The sequence below is a fragment of the Dunckerocampus dactyliophorus genome, chromosome 18 (assembly GCF_027744805.1).
Source record: "Dunckerocampus dactyliophorus isolate RoL2022-P2 chromosome 18, RoL_Ddac_1.1, whole genome shotgun sequence".
NCBI classification, from domain to species: Eukaryota; Metazoa; Chordata; class Actinopteri; order Syngnathiformes; family Syngnathidae; genus Dunckerocampus; species Dunckerocampus dactyliophorus.
Genome location: NC_072836.1, coordinates 15,284,654 through 15,309,666, shown reverse-complemented (window position 1 = coordinate 15,309,666; position 25,013 = coordinate 15,284,654). Strand labels below are relative to the sequence as shown.

The 25,013-nt window shown below is 40.1% G+C and overlaps 3 protein-coding genes across 7 annotated transcripts in view; 2 read left to right on the top strand and 1 right to left on the bottom strand.

Annotated features, from left to right (window-relative positions):
* swsap1 (SWIM-type zinc finger 7 associated protein 1) overlaps positions 1 to 25,013 on the bottom strand; it is an 87,408-nt gene that overhangs the window by 46,342 nt on the left and 16,053 nt on the right. The window contains exon 4 of one of the 3 annotated variants that reach the window (XM_054760516.1): positions 6,676 to 10,458. The exons of the other annotated variants lie outside the window; for them this stretch is intronic. The gene's annotated coding sequence lies outside the window, so the exon portion shown is untranslated. Of the gene's footprint in view, positions 1 to 6,675; positions 10,459 to 25,013 lie in introns of those variants that run through there. 3 annotated transcript variants of the gene reach the window in all.
* Positions 126 to 5,926, top strand: tmem205 (transmembrane protein 205). 2 transcript variants are annotated; one of them, XM_054760525.1, is made up of 4 exons: positions 126 to 2,135; positions 2,613 to 2,726; positions 2,819 to 2,862; positions 3,786 to 5,926. In XM_054760525.1, the coding sequence occupies exons 1-4, from the start codon at positions 2,024 to 2,026 to the stop codon at positions 4,059 to 4,061; spliced, it is 546 nt and encodes a 181-aa protein (XP_054616500.1). In that variant the 5' UTR covers positions 126 to 2,023; the 3' UTR covers positions 4,062 to 5,926. The 2 variants fall into 2 exon arrangements, with proteins under 2 accessions (XP_054616500.1, XP_054616499.1); XM_054760524.1 differs by having other exon boundaries at positions 2,819 to 2,988; positions 3,786 to 5,924.
* On the top strand, positions 3,917 to 24,262 carry rab3db (RAB3D, member RAS oncogene family, b). Of its 2 annotated transcripts, none has more exons than XM_054760523.1 (5): positions 3,917 to 4,066; positions 12,705 to 12,941; positions 18,698 to 18,816; positions 18,970 to 19,094; positions 20,259 to 24,262. In XM_054760523.1, the coding sequence occupies exons 2-5, from the start codon at positions 12,705 to 12,707 to the stop codon at positions 20,444 to 20,446; spliced, it is 669 nt and encodes a 222-aa protein (XP_054616498.1). In that variant the 5' UTR covers positions 3,917 to 4,066; the 3' UTR covers positions 20,447 to 24,262. The 2 variants fall into 2 exon arrangements, with proteins under 2 accessions (XP_054616498.1, XP_054616497.1); XM_054760522.1 differs by lacking the exon at positions 3,917 to 4,066 and adding an exon at positions 7,824 to 8,315.

The following is a 25,013-nucleotide window of genomic DNA, read 5'->3' as shown; positions in this document are numbered from 1 at the left end:
TTAACTTGGGGGCGGGGGCTTGCAAGTGACGCAATCACATACATGAATATTATTGGTTAACGTCACTGTCCCGGTAAGGATCTAAAACACCCTGTGAATTATCGACCTATTGCTCTAACATCACATCTATGCAAATGGATGGAGAAAGTTCTAGTCAGAAGACTTAACTATTTCCTTGAAAGTCGAGAGTTACTTACAACTTATCAGTGTGGGTTTAGAAAAGGACGATCAACAATGGATGCTGTAGTTAGAGTAAGTAATGAAATAGAGAAAACCTTTAAAATGAAAGAGTTGATGAATATTGTATTCTTTGATATTGAAAAGGCTTATGATTCCATGTGGCGGGAGGGTTTATTGATTAAGATGAATAGGATGGGAATTAGAGGTAGGTTCTATAACTGGGTCCTTGATTTCATATCGGACAGAAAATTCAAAGTTAAAATAGGATCAGAGATGTCAGAAGAATACAATATAGCAAATGCTATACCACAGGGGAGTGTAATTAGTCCAGTTTTGTTTAACATAATGATGATATATTCATGAATCTGGATAGAAGGATTGGGTCGGCCCTATATGCAGATGATGGAGTGATTTGGGCCAGGGGACGAGATTCTATAAATGTGACAAGGAAGCAATAAAGAAGATAGAACAATGGTCATATGACTGGGGATTTAAGCTATCACCCAATAAAACATGTTACATGACGATTACCAGGAAAAAAGGCATAAAAAATCAGAACCTGATGCTATATGGACAAAACATGCTAAAAGTAGATCATTTTAAATACCTTGGTATGTGGCTAGATCAGAAAGGCACATGGAAGACCCATGTGGAAAAGGTAGAAGAGAAATGTAAGAGGATAATAAACTTAATGAGAGCTGTTACAGGTAAGGAGTGGGGAGCAGATAAACAGTCACTAATATATATATATATAGAGCTTTGATGAGAGCGAAGAAGGGAAGGTGGGGATTGGAATCTATGTACCAAGAATGAATTATAGCATCATTAAAAGATTACCTGACCAGCTCTCGGTTTATACAGCAGAAATGATGGCAATTATTATAGGCTTGCAATGGATAGAGGAAATAAAACCAGATAGAGTGGTATGTTGCGTGGACTCTCTGGCAGCATTATATAGTATTAAAAATATGGAATCAAGTCGAGAGGATTTATTATTAGAAATACATCAAAACTTATTCCAACTACACATGTTAAAAATAGACATAAGATTTTGCTGGGTGCCTGCACATGTAGGGGTGGAGGGGAATGAGGTGGTAGATAAAATGGCTAAAATGGGAACTAGAAGGAATGAAATTATAGATATACCTGCTGGTAAAGGCAATAATCAAAAAACAAATGATGGAGAAATGGCAAAATAGGTGGGATGAGGGTAGTAGCGGGAGAAAGTATTATAAAGTACAAAAATCTATCAGTGCACAAGGGGTGAAGAGAAAAAACAGAAAAGAGGAAATAGTGTTAACTAGGATGAGGCTCAATCACACCGGGTTAAATGACAAGATGTTTTTGATAGGGAAATGTAAATCAAAAGTATGTATGGAGTGCAAAAGTATAGAGAACGTAGAACACATATTACTACACTGCAAGAGATACAGGGAAGAACGTGTAACGTTAAGGAAAAGAATTAAGAAGATAGGAAGGGAATGGAGCATTGAGGGTATCTTAGGAACAGGTGGGGAGGGGGTAAGAGATATACAGAAGGCAGTGATAGAATATTTGAAGGACACAGGATTATATAATAGAATATAGATAAGTATTAGAATATTTTATTATAAGTATTATTATTAGGATTATTATTAGTAGTAGTATAGGTAGTCTCCTCACTATCTAAGTTAGCATAAAGTAAGATACTGTATATGGCCCATGTTACATACTCCGGTACAGTAGGTGGCGGTATGCACCTTTTTAAGTCATGGTCGCAACCCGCCATTAAACTAAAAGAAGAAGAAGAAGCACGTCACTGCAGTGGGTGGGATAATTGACGAGAGGAGGAAGTGGCACGGAAATGGCTGCATTTCGGACTACCAGTATAATTTTTCTACTAGTATACGAAAAATTATTGGACTCCAAATACCCTTGGAAACTTGGAAACTGGATTTTTTGTGCCATAAATAATGGTAATAATTTTACCTAACTAATGGAGTGTTTTTTGTCAAATAAAACTTTTGTAACTCTCGTATCTTAAATGTTACTTATTTCTCTTGTCATATGAAATATGTGAAGGTTCACTGTTTTAGCGCTTTCACTGTTTTTGCTCTGACGCCTTTACTTTTATTTATTTATTGGCCTGCCTGTACATTCTAACCCATCCTTATCTGTTGCATGCACACCTAACAGGCTGCAGTTGCACACTATCTGTGTGCCAGCAAAGCTAACGTTTCTCTTAAGGGTTTTATAGCATCCACGTAAAGTGTTTACAAGCTTGGACCGCCTTTCTTTCATCAAGAACTAATTTCTACGGAACTCTTTCCTATTTTTTATATGTAAAATCCTTATTACACGACCTTCTTGCCAGTTAACTCAGAACTTCACTAAGTTGATGTTTTTTTATTGTTATACACTGTTATATAATATATCACATTCCGTGTGTGTAGCCAGGAGTGTCACCATTGCAACAGAAGGTGAGCCTTCAGACTTAGTGAAAGTGTTACACCTCCTGGTACTCTCCTCCTCCTGGGGCATGCAGATCTGGCTCGTCTTCATTGCAGGTAAGAGGAGGACACTCACCATGTCTATTCTGTGCACATCTGTTCTCACTCCCTTTTTTCCAGATATTTTTATTTATTTTTTGTGTCTGCAGGTTCTGCTTTGGTGTGGCAGGTGACTCGGCGCACCTCTGGTCAGGTAAACAGGGATGATAAAGACATCACTGTTTATTTCTATCGTCTGCTGGGTAGCCACTTTATCAGCCTGGCTATTTATGCTGGGTATCATCCATGGGAGCTGTTGGATGCACATGCAACCGTGCAGGTAACCCATCACACCAGGATAATGCACGTTTTAAAACACGAGTGCCACTGTCTTGGAAGTATTGTTTCCAGTGTTTTTACAGTTCTGCAATTAATTCGCATAATTGGCCATGATGCAAAGCTCAGTGTTTGTGTGTGGACAGGTAAAATTGAGCTTTTTGTTTTGCGTCGTAAGAAATGTGCCACATTTACCTCATGTTTTAAACCTCATTTAAAAACATGACATGGAATTATTGACTTACGGGGATTTAAAGATAATGCACACGTCATTAAACTTGTAATATTTCACTGTATTGTCGCATGGAGGAGAGTTGCCACTGGAGTACCCGGCATACCTTGCGGACACTTTGTAGATATCAGTTCAAGTTACGTGTTTGTTGGTGGCGCTTAGTCGTTACCCACGTAGAATGATAGTTCATTGTTGTTGTGTGTTAACTTACCTGTTATATGTTGTGTTTATATTTTGGATCGCACCGGGAGTAATACTCTCGTTGTGGACACCTTGCTTTTTTTTTGTGGTTGCAGTTTGCAGTGGTGCATAACTGCATTGCATTACACTGAATGCTGTGTTTCTTGATCACAATGCGGAAATCAAGATAAGAGATGCAGTGCAGTTGAGCAGCACGCAAACTCCAACCACAGCGCTAAACATGTTAAATGAATACCTCTCAAAACAGAGCACTGATATCATTGTGAAGTCAAAATATTTTGCAACGCCTTAGATCTCATTACATTAAGCAGGTGGCCCATGTAAGCGTAAGTTAATATGAATGGAAATGGTCCTCTCCTCTTTTGCAGTTGGTTCTATATTTTGTGGCGCTCATCATGGCGGGTGTAAACACCCAGTGCTTTGGCCCGGCCTCCGAGGCATTGTTCCAGATATGTCGTCATGACCAGGATGACATGAGCAGCCAGAAGGAAGGTTACACCAAACTCAAAAAGCACTACCCCAAGACAAGAGCCTTCAAGAAATTCCGTTGCTACTTTGTCTTGTTCCGCTGCTGCAACCTGATCGGACTCATCTGCAACACAATTAATCTGATCTACACGGCCTTGAATCTATCTACCATTTAGACCAGGTGAGGGGTCTGGCTGCCTTTTGGTGTGGATGGTTTAAGTCAAACATCATTTCTGTAACCAGTCTATGGCTCTAACGCATTGCAAGAATAGATTTGTTTAAAACAAAAAACAACAACAATAAATACATTGTGGGCCAATACTGTGAAAGTGGCTCAACCAACCCAGGCTTTGTGCAACAAAGTCAAAGTTCCCCAAACAAATTTAAATCGTACTGCAATGGTGGTTATCAGCTTACTTTGCAAAGTCCGGTTCTCGGCTTCGTGCTGAGTGCGCGTTCACATAAAAGGGGGCTTTGACGTCATGTTGTTCTGCTTCCCAGCCGGTGTATTTTACACAAGATGAGCATTTAATTATTATGGAGTGTTAGGAGGAGTTAAAAAATATTATTACTGCCAAAAGCAACACTGTTGACATACATGATAAAGCTGAGTGTGTAAATGTGCAAGTTAAAACTGATTATTATGGTAACTATACTAATCTTTCCATTTATCAGCGTTCAACATTGCACAACTTTGACATATTAACACTTACCCATTAAAAAAAAAAAATTCAAGCAACAACTGTCTTTTTTACATCTTTGATATGTCTATAACTATTTTACTGCTAAATGATGTATCTCGTTGTGACCACAAGGTGGCAGTGTTGACGTTTTGCAGCGAGCTTTTGTGTTGTTTTCCGGTTGATTGACGCCTCAGAGTGCTGATTCCCCCAGCAAATATTGCAATATAGGAAGACTAACTGCTGTGACATATACGTCTGCAAACACTGGCTGAGTTATATTGCATATTATTCCTGAAGCACGGCTCCAAAAGTGAGCAAATGTAGTGTATCGGCTGAAAATCTAAATCTCTTATAGAGAATTTCATCAGAGAATGCTAGCGAATCAGTGTGATTTCTAAGTAGCCACTCCCGTCGTTAACGTCGACAACGTTGATACTGTCGCTTTAAAAGAGCGCTACCTTTGCTGAACAGGCAAGCCCAGGTTTCCATTCAACACACCTCGCTAACCCACTAAACTCGTTTCGCAGAATACCACCCCCCCCCCCCCCCTCCCCCCAGCAAAATATCCACACCTCTGGGCAATATCCATGCATGCCCAGCAGGGGGCGATGGATCGCTTACCTTTACACACAAAATGCTCAAGCAGATAATTCATTTTTTGTTTGAAAACGTCTATTTATTCCATTGTATTTCTATATATTTTAAACCATTTAAATTGTGGTCACAAGTAAGTGCTCCACAGATTTCCGCACATTGTTTTATTTTATTTGCCCTGGCAAAAAAAATCGTGTAATTAGACATTCATGTTTATGATTAATGTCTCTATTTGGGTTACTAAGGATTCCCTTCATTTTCCAGTGACTTTTATCAGTTGATGCCTGTCACATTTTGGTAGCAGCAAACTGCCAAACAGCGGAAAGAGCTTATGTTTAAATGACGTCAGCGCTAATGGGTTATAATGGAGTCAATTTAATGGCTAAAGCAGAGCCTCCACGTCCATTGATTGTATTTCCATCGAAGTAACTTACAGTTACAAATAATTGTCAAATGTGATCTCGATCTGTGATCTTTATTCATGATTTATTTTGAGTGTTTTTGCTCTCCAACCAATAAAAAAACAGCACTGTGTGCTCATGGGATTGGTTTTATTTTGATATTATGCAATGCGCTAGAAAGAAGGACAAATAAGCGTATTGTGCCTTCCAGGAAATGTGTCCAGGTGTCACGTAGCGTGTGTGTGTTGCCGTGTGGAAATAAACACTGTTCAACCTAAGAACAAGTTTATCAAGTAATTGAATCATTATAAGAGAAGGGAGTGATGTATTCATATCAGATCTTCTGCACTGCATGAGTGACTAAAGTAAACACAACAGGTGGGCCTTGGGAGCGCTATATCGCAAAAAATATTCCGCTGTGGGTGTGCAAACATGAGGAAGTGCGGGGAAAAAAATGTTTTTAGCAGCATCATCCTCATTCTTGACCCACACAAGGAAATGACTGCGAAGACAGAGATTCACCTCAGCAAAGGCATACAAGAACAGGATCTAACGTGTTGCATTAATTAGGACTCCGAGAAGTGAAGGCAGCTTTATTGATGTCATGCCTACAGTGTGGCTGTAATTTGTCATTGCGAGCTCAACCATTCCACAACACTGCTGTGCTTTACACATACAGTAGATCCCTGCTGTTTGTGGGAGTTGCGTTCCAATGTTACCAGCGAATGGTGAATATCCACGAGTAATTGATGCGCCCATAAAAATGTCAAACCCTCCTGCTGGCTTGACGTCGACGTCCTCCCCTAATTTTAGATCAACATTTGCAATAGAATTGACTTGGAATTATTAAATAAGCTTTAACTCCAGAACCCTCTCTCTTCAATTGCCGTTGTTCACAAGTTTAAGCCCCAAAAATATGCCTCATGCAGTATTAAACGCATTTTAAATTATAAAATCTATAGATGGAATCGGAGTCACCGTGTAGCCAGTCACAGCGCACAACGACGGTGCGTTCAAGGACGAAATTACTAGTACGAAATCTATCACTTGACAAAAATACATTATTAGTGACGTCATAACAGAGAGTCGCGCTTTCATTGGTGCACATGTGTTAATTACACTAAAGAATTTAACATAATTCATTAAATGTATTAGTTACCGCCGTTGACACGTTATTTTTGACAGCCCTACTATAATGATATATGTAATCATTTAATTTTTTTTATATCCCGAGGGCCAATAAAAAAATAGCTGCGGGTTTAAAATGGCCCCCGAGATGCAACTTGGACACCACTGCTCTACAGCATCTCTGCTGGGTGCAGCCAAGGATTGCACTCCATTTTGCCTTCAATGTCTTCAAGCCTCAATTAATCTACAACCAATTCCACACAATCAACTTCTTAATAATTGATTTATCAAATAATGGATTGCCCATCCCTACATTGTTTGAAAATGACAAACAAAGCTTGCAATGTGGACATTTACACCTATAGCACTTGATCAGGAATCAATCGGAATTAACAAGGCAGACATGGGCCTGCCTCTAAATTGAGGATTGATGTAAATCATGAACGAGTGACTAAACGTGTGAAGCGTGATAACTGCATGAGCAGGCTGTGCAAAAGAGGCTTGTTAAACCGATTAGGCCTCCTGTGCATGAAAAATAAGTCAAACTGCTTTGCACACCATCAGACCATACTAGTCGCACACAGAGCACTCCAGTTGCCTCTATGGAATGTGATTGACATAAATATGCGCACAGTTTTAAAAACAACACAAATTTGAGCCATGAATGAAAGAAAACCTCAACATTTTTCCTACATTTTGTAACAATTCAATTGTTTTAGGTTAGGATACTATTGGAATTGATTCGACCATCCATAGTGAGGAATACTCGATTCCTTTTACTGGCTTGAGTTCTTATGAGTCATCCACTGAAGTGACTCGTGTGCTCGAAACCCACACATGCATAAGTTCGGTAGCCGAGCTGTAGATGCTCTGATTAGCACCTGTGAGTAAGTGAACGAGTTAACCGAGACGAGTCCCGAAACAGTAAAACTTGCGAATTTTGACTGACTCGTTCATGACTCGCACATCTCTACTAGTGATGGGAATCTCGGTTCCTTTTACGTTTCTCTTTTAATTGAATCGGGACTCGATCACACAGCGCATGCGCAAAATCTTGTGTTAATCAGGTACTCTATTTAGGTACTCGCAACAAGTTCCACCTCCTCCCCTGGATTGTCCCTCATTCAATCACGTCATGACATGACACCTGGCTTTCTTTTTTAAATTAATCTCGTGGTAGCCATGGCAAGTAAGTGAAGGAGTTAACGGAGACGAGTACCCGTGAGTCCCATTTCAGTTCAGGGTTTTGAACACCTCGTTAATGACTCGCACATATCCACTAGTGCATGTACGTAGTCTTTTTTGGGGGCGTGTGTGTGTGTGTGAGTGTGTGTGAGTGTATGTGGTCCCCACACTGTGGACCAACCAGCCTGTCGAGCGTCTCACACTCACACGCACGCATACACACAGCCTCAGGTGGCTGACGGTTGCTTCACTTTCCACATTAACTGTAACACACACACGCACAAGGAGCTCCAGCGACTGGGATCCGGAAGCTAGCACAGACCGCCGTATTGCTTTGCTCTTGCTCGGGCAGGAGGTCGACTTTTCCGGGTTCACTTGGGTCCTCAACTGGGCATCTCCCCACTGGTGGAGGGACGATAGTGTGTTCATCCTTATGACGGTAAGCTGCTTCCTCGTGTTATTTTGTTATTTTCCAGCTCCCCCCTTCCTGTGGGTGTGTTTGACGTCTACATAAAGTACATTTTCTCCCGCTTTGTGGGAGTTTTAAGTATTATTTGCAGGGCTGTACTGGCAAAGAGTGAGCAGCTTGGCTAGAGAAATTAATCTTTATGGCTCCTCAGTGTTTGCTCCCCTTAATGAGAGAACAGATGCGACAGCAGCCACGGAATCAATAATGGCATATAGACAATTCCTAGGGGTCAGAAACAGGCTCCTCCTGGCTCAGCAAACAGTGACCAGGCTGGGCTGCACTACCACACCATCTCTTTTCCTGGAGATAATGCAACTCCAGTGCACCATAAAGCTGCAACTTAGTCGATGGAGTTGTTTGCGAAGATATTGGTGTAGCTGCTTTTGACACATTTCAATTGCATATATGTCAGTGGGAAGTTGACAACCACAGAATGAAGCAACATAGGAGGATGCTGAATGTCATACTGCAAGCAACAAGTGGATGGAAATGTCTCATATGAGCGTACTTGTCTGTAGGCCATGTGAGCTGCACAGTAAACATGAAGGACATGTGACTGGGTTAACCTCAGGCTTAGGATGTGCTGATGGGAACATGAGGAAATGTTGGTTTTAAAGTGGGCGGATCCACACTTCATCCCCTCAGAGACCCTTCGACACATCATGTGATGTGGGGAATGTCTTCGGGGATTAGGAAGACTTGAGAATTGGAGCTACCATTTCATGCGTTTCGATCCTGAGAGATTATTTATAGGTTGTGAAGGTGTTGTTTTGGCTCCATTTGTGCAAACTGTCATTGCAACATCAGTCAGTGCACAGGTTTGCACAGGCTGGAGTGTGGAGAAAGTCTGCTTTGTTTAACCCCGGAAACAAAAGCACAACATTTGGCAAATCTGCACTAATTACATCTATGTACAAAACCTTTTTCCCCAAAGTTATTTCTAATATTTTGCCACTCATTTATTGCAAAAAAAGTTCCACACTACTGTAAACTGCAGCCATCATAAAATACTGAATACAGTAGATCCCCACACATTTGCGATTCAGTGTTTTACGGCCCTACAGATTCGCAGATTTTTGGTAAATCTACTAAAAAGAGGTAGTTTTTTAATGGAAAAAATACATCTCATTCAACAAAAATCAATAATTTAATAAATACTGTACGTGATACGACAGGTAAAATGTAAAACACTTTTAGAAAGCCCACAATTTTTACACGTTTTAGTGTCACGCGTTGAGATTTCGCACTTTGTTTGGTGGTCCTTGAAAGCACCACAGTTGTGTGCTGTGAGACGCAAACGTTTGTTTGTCAAGCTGACCTCAAAAGGTGAGGTAAACGCACGTTATTATATTATCATAAATCATTACTGGACTTAAACCAGGCAAGCAGTGTGGATTATGTAGATGCGGCTCGGAGAAACGCCTCTAGTACTAGCCTCTAGTGCTAGCCTGACGACCAGGCTAAAGGCTACACTGTGGCTCTGATTCATTTATTGCATCGATCATCTTACATGATCAATCATGAGTGGTGAATACCTATACATGATATACTTTAAATGGGATTAACAAGTATGTGACAACTATACAGGGCTGGATTGTGTCGCGAGTGAACAATGGCAATTGAAGAGAGAAGGGGAGGATTTCGGAGCTCCACCAAGGCTCAACATACAGTACCTAATTTGTATCAATGCCAAATAGAACATCTCCAAATACACCCTCTGCATATGCCTGATTGTTGGCATTTACACTCATGCTTTATTCAAACAGATAACAAGAATGAAAAATAAACTTCATTCCTCGCCAAACTTTAAAGACTTTTTCCTTAAAGATTCAAGCCTTCAAGCGTGTTGACCACATGTGCACACATCAAATGGTTTTGGCAGATCTAGTTCCTCCAATCTTGTGTAATACAGACAACCCTTGCTCGCTCCGGAGGCTTCCTTATGGCCAGTAAAAAGCTGAAGTAACTCCCCGCTTTGACCGCTAATGGGTCTTGCCGGCAGCTGTGTCCCGGTCTGGTCTCCACGGAAACGAGTCTCATCAAAGAGGGGAGGCCCGAGTCGCACTGATTGATCAGCAGTTTGTGCGGGGCGTAGACGCTATGATGAGCTCTGCTGAGGCAGAACCCACTTGATAGACAGATGGCCGAAAGCTCCTGTAATTTGTGTGCACAACTCATTTCCATTTTCATTTGAAAAATCAAATCCCAAATACAGTGTTCCCTCGCTACATTGCGGTTCCCCTTTCGCGGATTCTTTTTCGTGCAATTTTGAACATACATTGTGTTCTGCGTCCTGATTGGCTAAGGGAGAACCTGCGCATTGTGTTCTACGTCCTTATTGGCTAAATATAACCGGCCCAATGTCTTCTGCGTCCTGTAGACCATTGTCAATCAATGTCCTTTGCGCCGTGTCTCCTGTTGTGTTCATCGCTAGCAAACAGCTAGCAGTGTGACTCCGAACTCTGCATGTTTGCAAGTTTTTCTCCCCAACAAAACCCACAATGTCGATGAAACATTGTGCCCCCAAAAGGCAGAGGAAGATGCTAACCATCGCACAAAAAGTTGGACCTCCGGACATGCCGGAGGACGGTAAAAGTTACACGGCTCTAGGGCGCCATTACGGAATAATGGAATCTTCGGTTCGTTACATGAAGGAGGAGGAAAATAGCATCAGGACGGCTGCAGCAATAAGTTGTAACAAGGATGCAGGACGAAGCGGCACGATCAGAGGAACTGTGGAATACGCATGAGTCACTATTAATAATTCCTTATGTGTCCAAACTCGGTTGATCATTCAAATTCAAACCAAGGTTTGAACTTTGAGAGTTTTTAAAAGAGAGAAATGTGAGGAAATGTTGAGGAAAGTGCTTAAAGTGTGTGGTGAAGGGTTTTACAGCCTTAAAACATATATACAGTAATCATTGTAAACACAATAAAGCTGACTACTTTGCGGATTTCACTTACTGCGGGCTATTTTGGGAACCTAACCCCCGCGATAAACGAGGGAACACTGTACACTTTAACTTCTGCACAATTGTGTTTTGGAAACATATCGCAGGATGCCAACCCTTCATCCGCACAACTCTTACATTTTTGCAAAAATAAATGATTGAACTTTTAACTTGTGGTAGCTTTTTGTCACAAAACATCTCCTTTTCCTCCAGAATTGTGTCATTATTATTATTAATATTATTATTAGCTGCAAAAATTAATTGATTAATCGATCATCCAATTATTTGACAACTATTTTGGTATTTGATTAGTCTTTCTTTTGAGTTAAAGATGTAATTGTCCTCTGATTTCAGCCTCTCAAATGTGAATATTTTAAAATTTCCTTAATCATCCATGAAAGCATTTCTATTATCTTCGTGGTTTAGGCAAAACGAGATCATCCCACACATCATTTTGGACTTTGGGAAGCAGTGATGGGCATTTTTGCCTCTTTCCTGATATGTTGCGGACCAAACCACTAACTGTGTTTGGTTAAAATTGATATTCAAGAGATTCAAGAGCCACATACTGAAAAATGAAAGGATGCAGGGGCCACTTTGATGTTTTTGTGTATTTCAAGAAAAAAAACTGCATCTCAGCTTTGTGATGTAAGAGAAAGTGTATTTTAGTATGAGCTTCAGTCTTTGTTTTATTTTTTCCTCAATTTTTGCTTTAAATTTTTTAAATATTAACATTTTCTTCTTACAATTTTCTTTTGGAAATGTTATGACTTTATTCCCATCATATTTTGATTTATTCCCATAATATTATAATTTTTGTAACATATTTTTTCTTTATTTGATATTTTTTCTTTGATATCTCAACTCTCTGCTAATAAATTGCCATTATTTATTCTTGAAAAAATTACAACTTTTTTCTCATAATATTTTGACTTTATTCTCGTAAAAATTCCAGCTGTTTTTTTTTTCATTTCTGCTGTTTTTTTACAGGTCTTACAAGTGTACCTACCTACCTACCGACTTACTTACCTACTTACGTTTCCGGGTCATGAGGTTGTTGTAGCCACTTAGCTATTGCTAAAGAGTTGTTGCTTGTTGAGTGGAAAGTTGGTGCCACCTATCGTGACTCCTGTCTCGTTTGTGAATCACGTCACACATTTTTTATTATCGGTTTTAATTATAGGGAAAAACCCGTTACCGATATCTAACCATATTCTATTTATCGGCGAGCCGATATTATCAAACATCCCTAGATATTATCCATACATAAACACTTCATACACCCTAGACTGATCACGTGACATGAATGAATCCCACACCAGCAACTTCAATGTCAGCAACCTCATGGGAACCACGCCACTACTAATGGCACCTCCTATTTTATTTATTTTGTCTCTTCCCTCTCCAGATGGCGTCAAGTGAGTCGCGGCTCCAGCAACCACCATCCCAGAAGGATGCTGCTGACCAGAACTTTGACTACATGTTCAAGCTGCTGATCATCGGCAACAGCAGCGTGGGCAAAACCTCCTTCTTGTTCCGCTACGCAGACGACTCCTTCACTTCGGCTTTTGTCAGCACGGTGGGCATTGACTTCAAGGTCAAGACCGTCTTCCGCAACGACAAAAGGATCAAACTGCAGATCTGGGTGAGGGTTTTCTCCTTCCCTTTTGTAAAATGCGACTAGAACACGCAAACTGGTTTGGGACGTAAAACAGTAGTCTGAGCTAATATTGTTTCTTTTGAGCTCTTGAGGAACATAATGTTTGTTTTGGGCTATTTAATGATGCATTTTCGTTACACCAAATGTTGACCAGAAACAAGTCAACATTTGTTGGACTCGTTGTGCAAAAAAACACGACTTCCTCATTTTAGACAGACCCGTATTGTGCATCTTGATAGCACATGAAGATGAACCTGAGTCATGTCACTTGTTCGGAAGGGACAGTGCATATTAATGGACATACAATAAACTGCAGTCAAGATGCCGGATTTAACACAGTGCTAATTTCCATCCGTAGTAATTGTGCAAATGTTAACGGAAATTTCCTTTAATGCTCTTATTTTTTCAGCTGAAGAAACTGAAGAAGCTAGAGAATGTGCTGGAGCACTGCAGGATTTTTTTTTTTTTGTATTTATACAGCAGCACCTTTTGGCATAAGAGTGTTTTTTTTAGATGCGAGCCGTCTCACGGCTACGGGTTAAATTTTGGGTTACAAGTTAGGCAGGCATTGCCGAAGACGGCTATTTGGAGGGCTTGTGTCACCTCAGTACGTGGGGACAAAGGCAGAAGTGAGCGAGCTCACACACAGGGCTTGATGAAATGGCAGTAAAGGCTCACGAGGGAATTTGTTAGCATAGTTATTATTATTATTATTATTATTAGCGTTTGTGCTTGAACTGCTATGTTTGTTGTTTGTTGCAAGACCCCCACAGTGTCATACTTCCACACTGTTGAAGTCGCCAGACTAAGAAAAGGATGATAGCTATGAACGCAATCATCAAAAGTCGATAATTGGATAATTGGTCGATATTATTACATTAACATTTTTTGAGACCATTTTTTTTTCATGAATTATACAGCATAATAATGGGAGTACACCGTATCAAAAGCAATAAACTTTAATTTCTGAAGCGCATTTAACATTGTAATTGGAAAGTCAAGAGCTTTTAAATAAATTAAACAAACATGATTAAATGACAAAAAAAGTCAATGAAAATGAAATGGACTCCAGTCTGATGTTGATAGGTGTATTAAAAACTTGCAAAGGTACACTTATTATAGATAAAAACATTTTTCTATCTGTGATTAATTGTGATTAATGACGTGTTAACTATGGACTAAATGTGATTAATCGTAATTAAATACTTGTAAATAATACTAGTAGATGGCATCGTAATTCTGCTTAACACACGTAACACACCGCATAGGCACGTAGTGAGATTTTAGATGTATAATGACATGCAGATTATCTTTAAAATAAGCGCACACTCACACAGCAACCAGGAAACGTCATGAATGTTTTTTTAAATCGCCCGTGCAATGCATCAACAACATCTGGCAGTTGTTTTGCATACTGCATGCTAAAAGTGTTACAGAATTTTTAAAAATGAGTTGAATTTTACAGCTTTTTACTGATGCAAACAGCCAGAATTTACACGAATAAAGGATTTAAAGATTATATGAACGGGAAAAAGCACCCAGTTGTCACTTTTCTGCAGAACTTTGATGATGTTTAAAAATTTGGAAAACAGCATTGCATATCCTACCGCTTTGATGTTAAAGGTGTTTAAAAAATGATTTAGGAAAGATTCCGTTTGATGGGCTGGAGTAGATTTGTATTATTTGTCCGTCAAACAACCGCTCTTAACTTCACTCCTTGAAAAGAAACAAGCTGAATCAACACCACAGACAAGACGCTCTATGATAAATCACATCTTGGTATTCATTTCAGGGCTGTTCCGTTCCTCCCGCCCTGGTTGATATACATTGATAAGACTGCTCAAACAGATGATTCACTTAGCTAACACGATGCGAGCGACTGCATTGATCCAATTGATCCACAGGAGTTGGCCCAGACATAAAGCCCACACCAAAACATGCAAACACTTCTGCGCTTATGTGAAATGACGCGTGGAAAGAATTCTGTAAAACGGTTGTATTATGTGCGTGTCAGGTGAACGCAGTTTGGAGGATTTCTGAGAATGCGGGCTTACTTGTCGGCCCGGTCCTGTTCTGACTGCTGGTGCTGTTTCCTTGGCACACAGGCTGGTATTTCCTAAGTTCAGGAAGCAAAGGAAGTCCCCTTATCAGCATGCGGTGGAGACGTATCGAAGCGGAGTGCCAAAGTAGCGTGTATTTCAAGGGCGTGAATGTGTGTAAGTAGGAGTCTTGCTTTGTTCGGGTACACAATTAGTGTTGTCGGGATCAAATCCATGCCAGCTTCCGTTGAACGCCATCTTTCAGATATTTCACCAGCTTTTTTGTTGACGATCCCTCCCCCGCCAGCTGCTGGCCGTCTGCTTTGTGCATCACGGAAACAAGCTAGACCGATAATGCGCCACATGGCCCTTTTGCGCCGGGGAGTCATGTACAAGTGCATGTACACACTGTGTGCACACAGTGTTTACATCCCTCCTCTTTGGCATGGAGATGCGTGTTCTGATCTCTGCGCAAACACACACCTTTCACACACAGAGCGTAAACCCAACTGCACACACGCACTGGCCACAACATTAGGTACAAGAGCACATTTCAAACAAGTCAGGTGAAGGTCGGCAGCAGTTCCTGTTGATTTTCCCGACTGATTTGCTTTTGTCTTAGATACGTGCGCGAGTAGCAGTGTTTCCCATGCATTGGGAAACACGCCCTCACTCATAAACACATTATAATGGGACTGTCTGTGAATGTAGCTTGTCCTTCCAGCTCCGTAGACGAGACTGCATCGTAACTCTGCTTCTTAACACACTCACACACACGCACCTGGCCTGCCAGAGAACGAGAAGACGTCACAGGAGGGATCAGTGTTGCTAATTGAATATCTTGTAGAGCCCTCTATATCAGTGGTTTGCAGTTGTCCCGTGGATTTGAAAGCACTGTATGGATTGTGTTACTTTCTCCTATCGCCCAATTCTCAAGCGTCAATAAAATACAAATAAAAAGAATACACAGTACGTAGCTGCTGGGCAATTAGTCTCAGGAGCGGTGACACTTCTGCAAAGTGAAATGGATCAATTTTGGCCGGATGGCCCGACTGTAATGGAACATTCATAGCCCACAATGCCGCTAATGTTACCTGGACAACCCTCACCTCTTCACTGTGTTAGGAAACATCAGACAACACAAGCAAAACACACACGCCCCTGATGCAAATGAAAGACATGTTACCAAGTAACCCACTCCATCTCAGCCTCCCCCTTTTTTCTTTCTCGTCTGTGTGCAAACACACAACATCATATCGAACTACTGACTCTCACATTATGTGCAGACATGTATTCCCTCTCTTCCTCCAACAGTAACATGTTTGCTATCTGTGCAAGTTGATGACCGTGCAAGTTAGATGTTCTGCTTGGAAGAACATGGAGTATCGTGGACGGACACGTATCTAAATCGGATCATTTTGCTGGACTCTGCTCATAAACTAAGATTAGAAATGAAAACATACAAATTCCCAACACGGGTAACTACAATTTTTCCATAAGAAATCATGTAAATCTAATCAATCCGCTCCAGACACTGAAAAATATTCATAAAAAATTGTTTTCTAGAGAATAATTATAGTTTTACATGCAGACGACAATGTGAAATAATTATAGATTAATATTGATTATAACAATATTAATTATAATAAAATAACGGTGAATGAAATAGACAAAATAACATCATTTTGACCTTTATTGAAGACTCTTGCCGGCGAAGACCTTGAGGAGGGGCCACCTTCGTACTTGGCGAATATTTTTTTTTTTTTCATTCAACAGTGTTTCTCACCTTCTTTGGCCCCATGGCAGGTTATTTATAGCAATCACATGGACAATGAGTCAGGCAACGTGCAGGGTGCTTTGTTTGGGCACTTGATTCCGCTGAACGGTACAGTGCATGGCAAACGGACTAGTTTGTACGAAAGGCAATTTTGTCAAAAGTTTTCGTTAAAAACAGAATCATCCCAAAACTCGGATTTGGCTGTATTTCCCTTATATTGTGTGTGTGTGTGTGTGTGTGTGTGTGTGTGTGTGTGTGTGTGTGTATGTATATAATATATTTTTAAGCATTTCTTCATGAATAGTTAGTCAAAAGCCAATAAATAAATGTATAGAAAGTTAGTTTATAGAGTGCTGTAGAGTCATAGATAACTTCTCACTTCCTAATAGATTTGATAGAGGACCAAATGGGACAAAATTAAATAAATAAATACATCTTTAAATAATCAATTAAATGTGTAATTTAATGAATTAAATCAATAAAAAAAATATTTCAATAATTGATTAAATGTGTCATTAAATTGTTAAATCAATCAATAAATATTTAAATAATTCATTAAATGTGTGATTCAATAAATACACAAATAAATAAAACTTACATAAATGTGAATAAAATAAATAAATCAAACAAATGTGTCATTAATTAAGTAAATCGGTAAATACGTCTTTAAATAATTAAATGTGTAATTGAATAATTAAATCAATAAATAAATATTAAAATAATTCATTAAATGTGTGAATAAATAATGAAAAGTGGCAATTAATTAAATCCATAAATGCAACTTTAAATAATTCAATGTGTCATGAAATAATTAAATCAATAAATAAATCATTAAATAATTAAATATGTCAATAAATCAATAAATACATCTTTCAATAATTAATTAACGTGTAATTAAATGTGCCATTAAATAATTAAAATACCAGTTAATTTAATGTAAAACCATATATGATTATTTCACTATTTATTTAATAATGTATTTATTTATTGAACGATTTAATAGTGGAAGAAACGCACTTTAACCGTGGTATTTTGAGCAATGAGGAGTTGCGTTCAAAGACACCATGTCATTTAAGGAATTCAAGTTTTGAGTGTATTTTCTGGGATTTCCGAGTATACTTAAACGCGGCAAACTGGACTTCCGCACAACGCGAGTGTTGAGAATAACCATATTATTTATTTTCTCTGTGTTTCTGTTTATTTAGACCACACATACACGCATAATAACGACGTTGTTGTGATGTGTCGTGAATGCATCTCGCAGTCGTCTTCTCTAGTGAGAATGAAGAAGTGACGTTCCGGTGATGAATAGACTACAGAGATGTGTTTGCGAGTTAGAGATACATATGTAGTGTTGGTATTACACCGCTGTTGATGTGTTCAGGTCAGAATGAAGTTAGAAAAGAGCGTTTGACTGTGTGGGACTGTGCCTCCGTCTGTCGTCTCTGTAACAGAGAGGCGTGGCTTGCCCTCAAACTATGTGTTAATTACGCTAATAAAATTAACATAATTCATGAAATTTGTTTACGCGGTCAACGCACTATTTTTGACAGCCCTAATATATTGCAAAGTGACCCCACAGCATCCTTTTATTTAATTTTTTGCGTGCAGCCCTCGGTGGGAAAAGAAGCATTGTAGCACAATGGCATAGTTTGAAGCAATGGTGCCCCCTTGTGGTGTAAAATTGCTGAAACCTGAAACAATTCCAATGAATTCTACGGTCCATTTGGACAAGTATCACTATAACCTCCTTTATCGCTTTTATAGACTGCATAAACATACACAACTACCACTGATCAGCACCGATTGAACATTTTATTCAATCAGAATAGTTTGATTTCGAACATTTGACAGCTCCGCCTGGTGTTGGAACTTGTGAGAGTACTTTTTTCTGTTTTTCTGGACATGTGCATTTGTGTTTGCAGGACACAGCAGGACAAGAGCGCTATCGGACTATCACCACGGCCTACTACAGAGGCGCCATGGGCTTCCTGCTCATGTATGACATCACCAACCAGGAGTCCTTCAACGCCGTTCAAGACTGGTGCGTTACCGATCAACTAGTTTGCAAACATGAGAGTTTTTTTTAGTTACGTATTCATTCACTTGGATTTGGATGCCTGGGTGTGTTTTATGGCTTTGCGCATGGATCATGCTGCAGGTTGGTGCTTTATGATCATGTAAATCTGTTGTACAGGGCGACGCAGATTAAAACGTACTCATGGGACAATGCCCAGGTGATCCTCATCGGCAACAAGTGCGACCTAGAAGATGACAGGCTTATTCCCAGAGAGGACGGCCAGCATCTGGCAGAGGAACTTGGTTTGTGAACCTTCATAGTTGTGTATATTGAACATGACGCCTGGATCTTTCAGTACCTTGAAGGTCGGAAACCATTTCGGAGAACGGATTTTATGTCGACAAAAGCGGTCGAGCATGTCAAGGGTGCCCAAAGTGCGACCCACGGGCCAGTCGGGGTTCGCAGCTGTTTTTTTATTAGCCTGTAGCACGTTCTGAAAATAGAATTTAAGAAGAAAACAACAACATGGAAAAATGTGCACTAATTTAACAAAAGATTAAAGTCAACCAATTAAGATGAAAAGTTGTAATCCCACGAGGAAAAAGTCGTCATGTTATGAGAATAACGTAATATTATGAGATAAAATAACGTCATTTTAGTTGCATAAAGTTGAAATATAAAAACAAGAACCTATTTTTTGAAGTCGTAATATTGTGAGAAACTACAAAATAACAAATACATTTCTGGAAAATTAGGTTGTGGGACAATGTTATGAGAATCAAGTCCAAAAGTGGGAATAAAGTCATAACTGCGAGAAGAACATTTACAAGAAAGGCAGAGAAAATGGATGGATGGAACTGAACTTTGTGCGTGCACACGTGCGCGCGCGTGTGCATGCGTTACAATGTTTCTACAATACGTAACAGTCTGCATGCTACGCTCTTCCACGCTCTCTCACTTCCTCCTTCCTGTCATGTGTGATTGTTTTCCATGCCGAGGTCTTATCAAATGCACTCCTGCCACCTTGTGGCCGTTTGTATGGCTTAAAATTGCTTTGAAGTGAAATCCATTAGTGGAGAGTTGCGTCGTCTATTTTTTCAAATATTATAGGAATGAAGTCATACTGTTCAGAGAAGAAAATTTACAAGAAGAAAGCTGATATATTTGGGGGGGAATAAACAATAGCAAAAATGTGGGAAAAAAAAAGAGTAAAGACTGACGTTCATACTAATAATATGTTTTTTCACCCGTATCACAGAGCTGAGATGCAGTTTTTTTCTTGAAATATATAACTTCTAAGCATATTGCTTTACAAAACTATGTGGCCTTCGGTGGAAAAAGTTCGGACACCCCAGATGTATGTCAGCGTCGACTTAAGCGGGCACTTTTTCATAAAAAGGACCCGATGAGTTGGTCCACACAGACGTGCGCGGGTTTGACCGCATGTCAATCTCCCTCCCCACCAGGTTTCCAGTTCTTCGAGGCCAGCGCGAAGGACAACATCAACGTCAAGCAGGTGTTCGAGCGGCTCGTGGATGTCATCTGCGACAAGATGAACGAGAGCATCGAGGGAGACATGAGCTTAGTGTCCAACCACAGGAACCAAAGCCTGAAAGACTCGTCTTCCGTTAACAACGGAGGCTGTGCTTGCTAAACCACACGCGCACTAATGCCGGTAATCAACTTCGCTGTGCCTCAACTGCAGGAATTGCTCCTTTTCCTTTTTGCTCACTGCAGCCACACCCAGCACAAAGGGCAGAAGGCTGAGATAATCATCATCACTACTGTTAGAGACCCCCCCAACCCTGCTATAAAAGTCCCTTCCTCTTCTTTTCTTTTGAGGCCTCAACCCATGTGCTCTGTGTTGGGCTGACAGTCCACTAATGCAAAGATCTGTATGCACAATTCAGCTATTACGAAATAATAATGTTGCATTTCGATTGCTATTGTCTGAGAGGCATTCAGTTAACATTATGCATATGATACGACGTATGATGACAGTACAGTCGTGTCAAATATTTATCAAACCACCATTATTCACACCATACAGCCACATTTAAAGTTAAAGTGACATTGTACTTGCTAAATCTGCTAGCAGGAAAACAAATGGTTTGAACTAAAACGTTATGTTACACGATAGTAATAAAATAAAAAAAAAAATCACTACTTGTATTTTTTTTTTTTAATCCCTCGCCACTTCGCGCTTTGGATTTCGTGGCTTCACTCTATCAAGGTTTTGAAAAATATATATTATATATTAATCTTTGTGGTTGAATACAGCTTATTAGTAGTCATAAAACACACACATTTAAGGAAATTTGACAGATTTTTTGCCTAAATTGGGCATTTTCGAGCATAAAAATGGCTAAATGAACTAGAATACAAATATAAGGCATTCGAAAGACCCATCAAAGATGTGATATGTAGTAAACTGCACTGGTCACTAGGTGTCACTAATGTTACACTGATGAGACAATAGCTACCGCAGGAAGTACTGTCCAGAGCAGGAAGTATAAAAAAACAAGAAGGAACTTTCCCAATGTTAACACATTAGTCCATATTATGTCTATTATATTGGGTAATACGAGTGTAAAGGTGACTATAGGGGTGTTATTTCATATTTAGAGGGCTCTAATACTTGTAAAAACGTTTTTAAAAGGCCATTGCTCTAACTACAAAAATATTCAATTTATAAATGAGGAATGCCATATCGCGGCAATTCACTTACTAAAGTCAGTTCTCAAACCAATTAACCGCGATAAACGAGGGATTACTGTAGTTTATTACAATGCTCTAGATCAGGGATGTGTTCAAAGTGCGGTCGAGGGGCCATTTGCGGCGGCAGCACAAACAGCAAAATTGGGAAAAAATACAGCAAAAAGGTTCAACGTAACAACAAAAAGTTGAAATGTTGATACTAATATTCAGAACACAAAGCTTTGACTTTAAATAGCTAACATTTTTTTGCCTTTTTATAAAATAAAAAGATATTTTAAAACAGATTACATTTTTTTAGTATGTGGCCCGCTGTGGAAACAGTATGTGACCGCCGCTACTGATAGGACCGGGGTTATGAATCATTTTTAAAGTGTAGGAAAATGTCGTTAATGTCTGTAACACAACTATTGCTACTTTCTTGTGTCATTCCCAGCCACATCAATACGTACAAATGGACTCTAACTCAAGGTTGGCCAGCGTATTCATACCTTTGGCGTCACTTTGTACTGTTAAATAAATACCTCTTGAGTTAAAGTGAGTGTAATTATCTTTGTAAAGACATACATATTCATATATAGTTGCACAACTCTTGTATTGGTTCATATTCTGGTATTTTCCAGACTATAAGTTGCTTGGAAAGCAAGTTCACCGAGCTCCCGATCTCACACCACACCACTGAATCCATTGAAATGAGCGTATACTTGCGTTGTCACAAGCCAAGAGCGCCCTCTGGCGGCTATTTACAGCAATGTTCACTCCTAGTATGAATTAACATTTTATTATATATATATATATATATATATATATATATATATATATTTTTAAATATATATGTCGCACCTGACTAGAAGTTGCAGGACCGATTTATAGTCCGGAAAATACGTTAAATCGTGCATATAGTCTAATCTGGTTTAATTGGTACCCCTCTACCTCAAGCTAACTTGCTCCAAAGACACAGTAAATCTCGTATGTGTAACTCCAGGGAATTCATTGAACCTACAAGTCGCAGACTTGGTCTTATTCATCGTGTGCTTTTGGTTCTTACGGCCTTTCTCTCGGGAGACACAGAAAATTGCGACACAGAGGACGTCGAGCACTGTGAGGAAGTCGTTTACCGCTGGCAAAACTGTCACATGACCAGCCGCTGGCTGGGGGAAGCACACAGTAAATCATGCGGTAAATCATATTTTTTTTTGTGTGTGTGTGTTCAGATAGCGAAGGAAATGTGGGCACTTGTGTTGATATTACAAGAGCTGTTATTGTTGCACTCACCCGACATTCCATTCAGGACACATGTACAGTCAAACGTCTTCCCTTTATCAGGCATGTATTCATGAAACCACACCGTGGATCCCCGCATATTTGTGATGAAGCATTTGCAAAGTTAATATTGAAATAAACACTTTTGACGCTGATATACATGCAAAACAAGATTTGATACAAATGTATCACCCGCAAGGCATGCTGGGAAGCCCCGGCGCACACTTCCCCATCAGAACGTTACCCAGGATGTCTCGAGGGTTCTACATGAGTATAAAAGAGTATTGTTCTGCATGTACAGTGTTCCCTCGCTACATTGCGGTTCATCTTTTGCTGGTTCGTGGGTTTTTTAAGTGCAATTTTGACATGTTTTTCCCTGCGTCCTTGTGGTGATAGAGCGATCTATCGGTGCTCTGCTGTATATGTCTGTTATTGTATTTACTACTCCTACCAGTGGAGGGTGTTGAATACTCATGTGAGAGTTGAAGACAAAGTGCCGCTGGTGTAAAGATGTCCTCCCTCCACCCTACACAACAGTCCTGATTGGCTAAGGGAGAACCCGCCCATTGTCTTCTGTGTTCTGATTGGCTGTAGACCACTGTCACCACTGTCCTGTTCGCTAGCGCGCCATTATGGAATAATGGAATTAATGTCGATCGTGAGCTACTAGTTGATCTTTTGGACTGTGCCTGTCCATCGAGAGAACATTTTGAGAAAAATGTATTATCATATCAGCGCCCTCTCCTCCCGGAGAGCGACCAACAGGCACTCATTTTGTCCACTGAACGCCTCACCACTATTCAGGTGGCAACCGGCGAGCCCCAGAAAGCAGCCCAGTCCCCAAAACCTGACCGGAGGTACAGTAATACCACAACTCGCCTCATACACCGACTCGCCAACGCCCCCATCCCCACCCCGTGCTAGCAAAAAGGTCGAGCGAGACAGGGAGGGAGTGACAGAGCGTTGCAGCGATGTGCTTGCGCGCACAACAGTAATTATTGCACGTTAACAAGGATCAAAGTCTGCCTTTGCTACCTCAAAGTTAAGGCACAAACATAACTCCATAGACGTGCAGCTCCATAATATTCTTTGAGGTGCGACGCCACCGCTCGTTAAGGGCTCACTGTTATAGCGCATAGACCAGCTCCTCTCTCCTCAATCTGCATCGCTCGTGTCACTGTTGTTGTGTAACGTATTTAAAAGGAAACCAGTATCTAGCGCTGATGTGCTAAGTTATTTTATTCTCTTTCTTTCTGCAATGATCAGCCTCGTTCATATAGAAAAACTACTGATTTAGATGTTGGACTGTCTCAAGCTGTAAGGTGTGTTTTTCATAGGTTTACTTTGTACTTTTCATTTTCTCATTATTATTATCATAAGTGGGCGATCACATCAGTCTGTTGTTTTGTGGCTTGATGGAAGCATGCATGTGTAAGCAGGAATACAAGAAATGTTTTGAAATGTGTCTATGAAAATAAAGTTGTTGAATGGTTGTCTTCTGTTACTGATCGATGAGTCCTGGAGTCGTGGGTAATTTGTTTCGGATGTGCTTAACAAGTTCCATGAAGGAACATCACAGTTGCACGATTCAACATGTGTTTGATCCTAACCCTTCTCGGTGTGTCGCCAAAAGAGTGTTGTGGAAGAAGTGTTCAAGTGAACCCCCTTCCTGATTTCTTATTTTTCTGTCACACTTAAGTGTTTCTGATCATCAAAGAAATGTAAATATTAGTCAATGACAACACAACTGAACACAAAATGCAGTTTTTAGATGAAACTTATTATTATTATTATTTACATGGCCCTAAATGACCCCAAGAGCGCAGCAACGACTCATCCAAGAGGTCACAAAAGACCCCACAACAACATCCTGCAGAACTGCAGGCCTCACTTGCCTCAGTTAAGGTCAGTGTTCATGAGTGTTCACACATGGCAGAGTTCCAAGACCAAAACCACTGCTGAACAAAAGGAACATTAAGGCTCGTCTCGATTTTGCCAGAAAACATCTTGATGATCCCCAAGACGTTTGGGGAAATACTAAGTTGAACTTTTTGGAAGGTGTGTGTCCCATTACAGCTGGCGTAAAAGTAACGCCGCATTTCAGAAAAAGAGCATCATACCAACAGTAAAATATGGTGGTGGTAGTGTGATGGTCTGGGGCTGTTTTGCAGCTTCAGGACCTGGAAAACTGGCTGTGATAAATGGAACCATGAATTCTGCTGTCTACCAAAAAATCCTGAAGG

Bases quoted from the DNA above. Each gene is read 5' to 3' on its own strand.
- rab3db (XM_054760522.1), top strand. The intron at 18,817-18,969 runs GTGCGTTACCGA...TCTGTTGTACAG, and splicing joins TTCAACGCCGTTCAAGACTG to GGCGACGCAGATTAAAACGT. The intron at 19,095-20,258 runs GTTTGTGAACCT...CCTCCCCACCAG, and splicing joins GCATCTGGCAGAGGAACTTG to GTTTCCAGTTCTTCGAGGCC.
- tmem205 (XM_054760524.1), top strand. From the start codon at position 2,024: ATGGCTGCATTTCGGACTACCAGTATAATTTTTCTACTAGTATACGAA. The intron at 2,136-2,612 runs GTAATAATTTTA...CCGTGTGTGTAG, and splicing joins TTTTTGTGCCATAAATAATG to CCAGGAGTGTCACCATTGCA. The intron at 2,989-3,785 runs GTAACCCATCAC...CCTCTTTTGCAG, and splicing joins ATGCACATGCAACCGTGCAG to TTGGTTCTATATTTTGTGGC.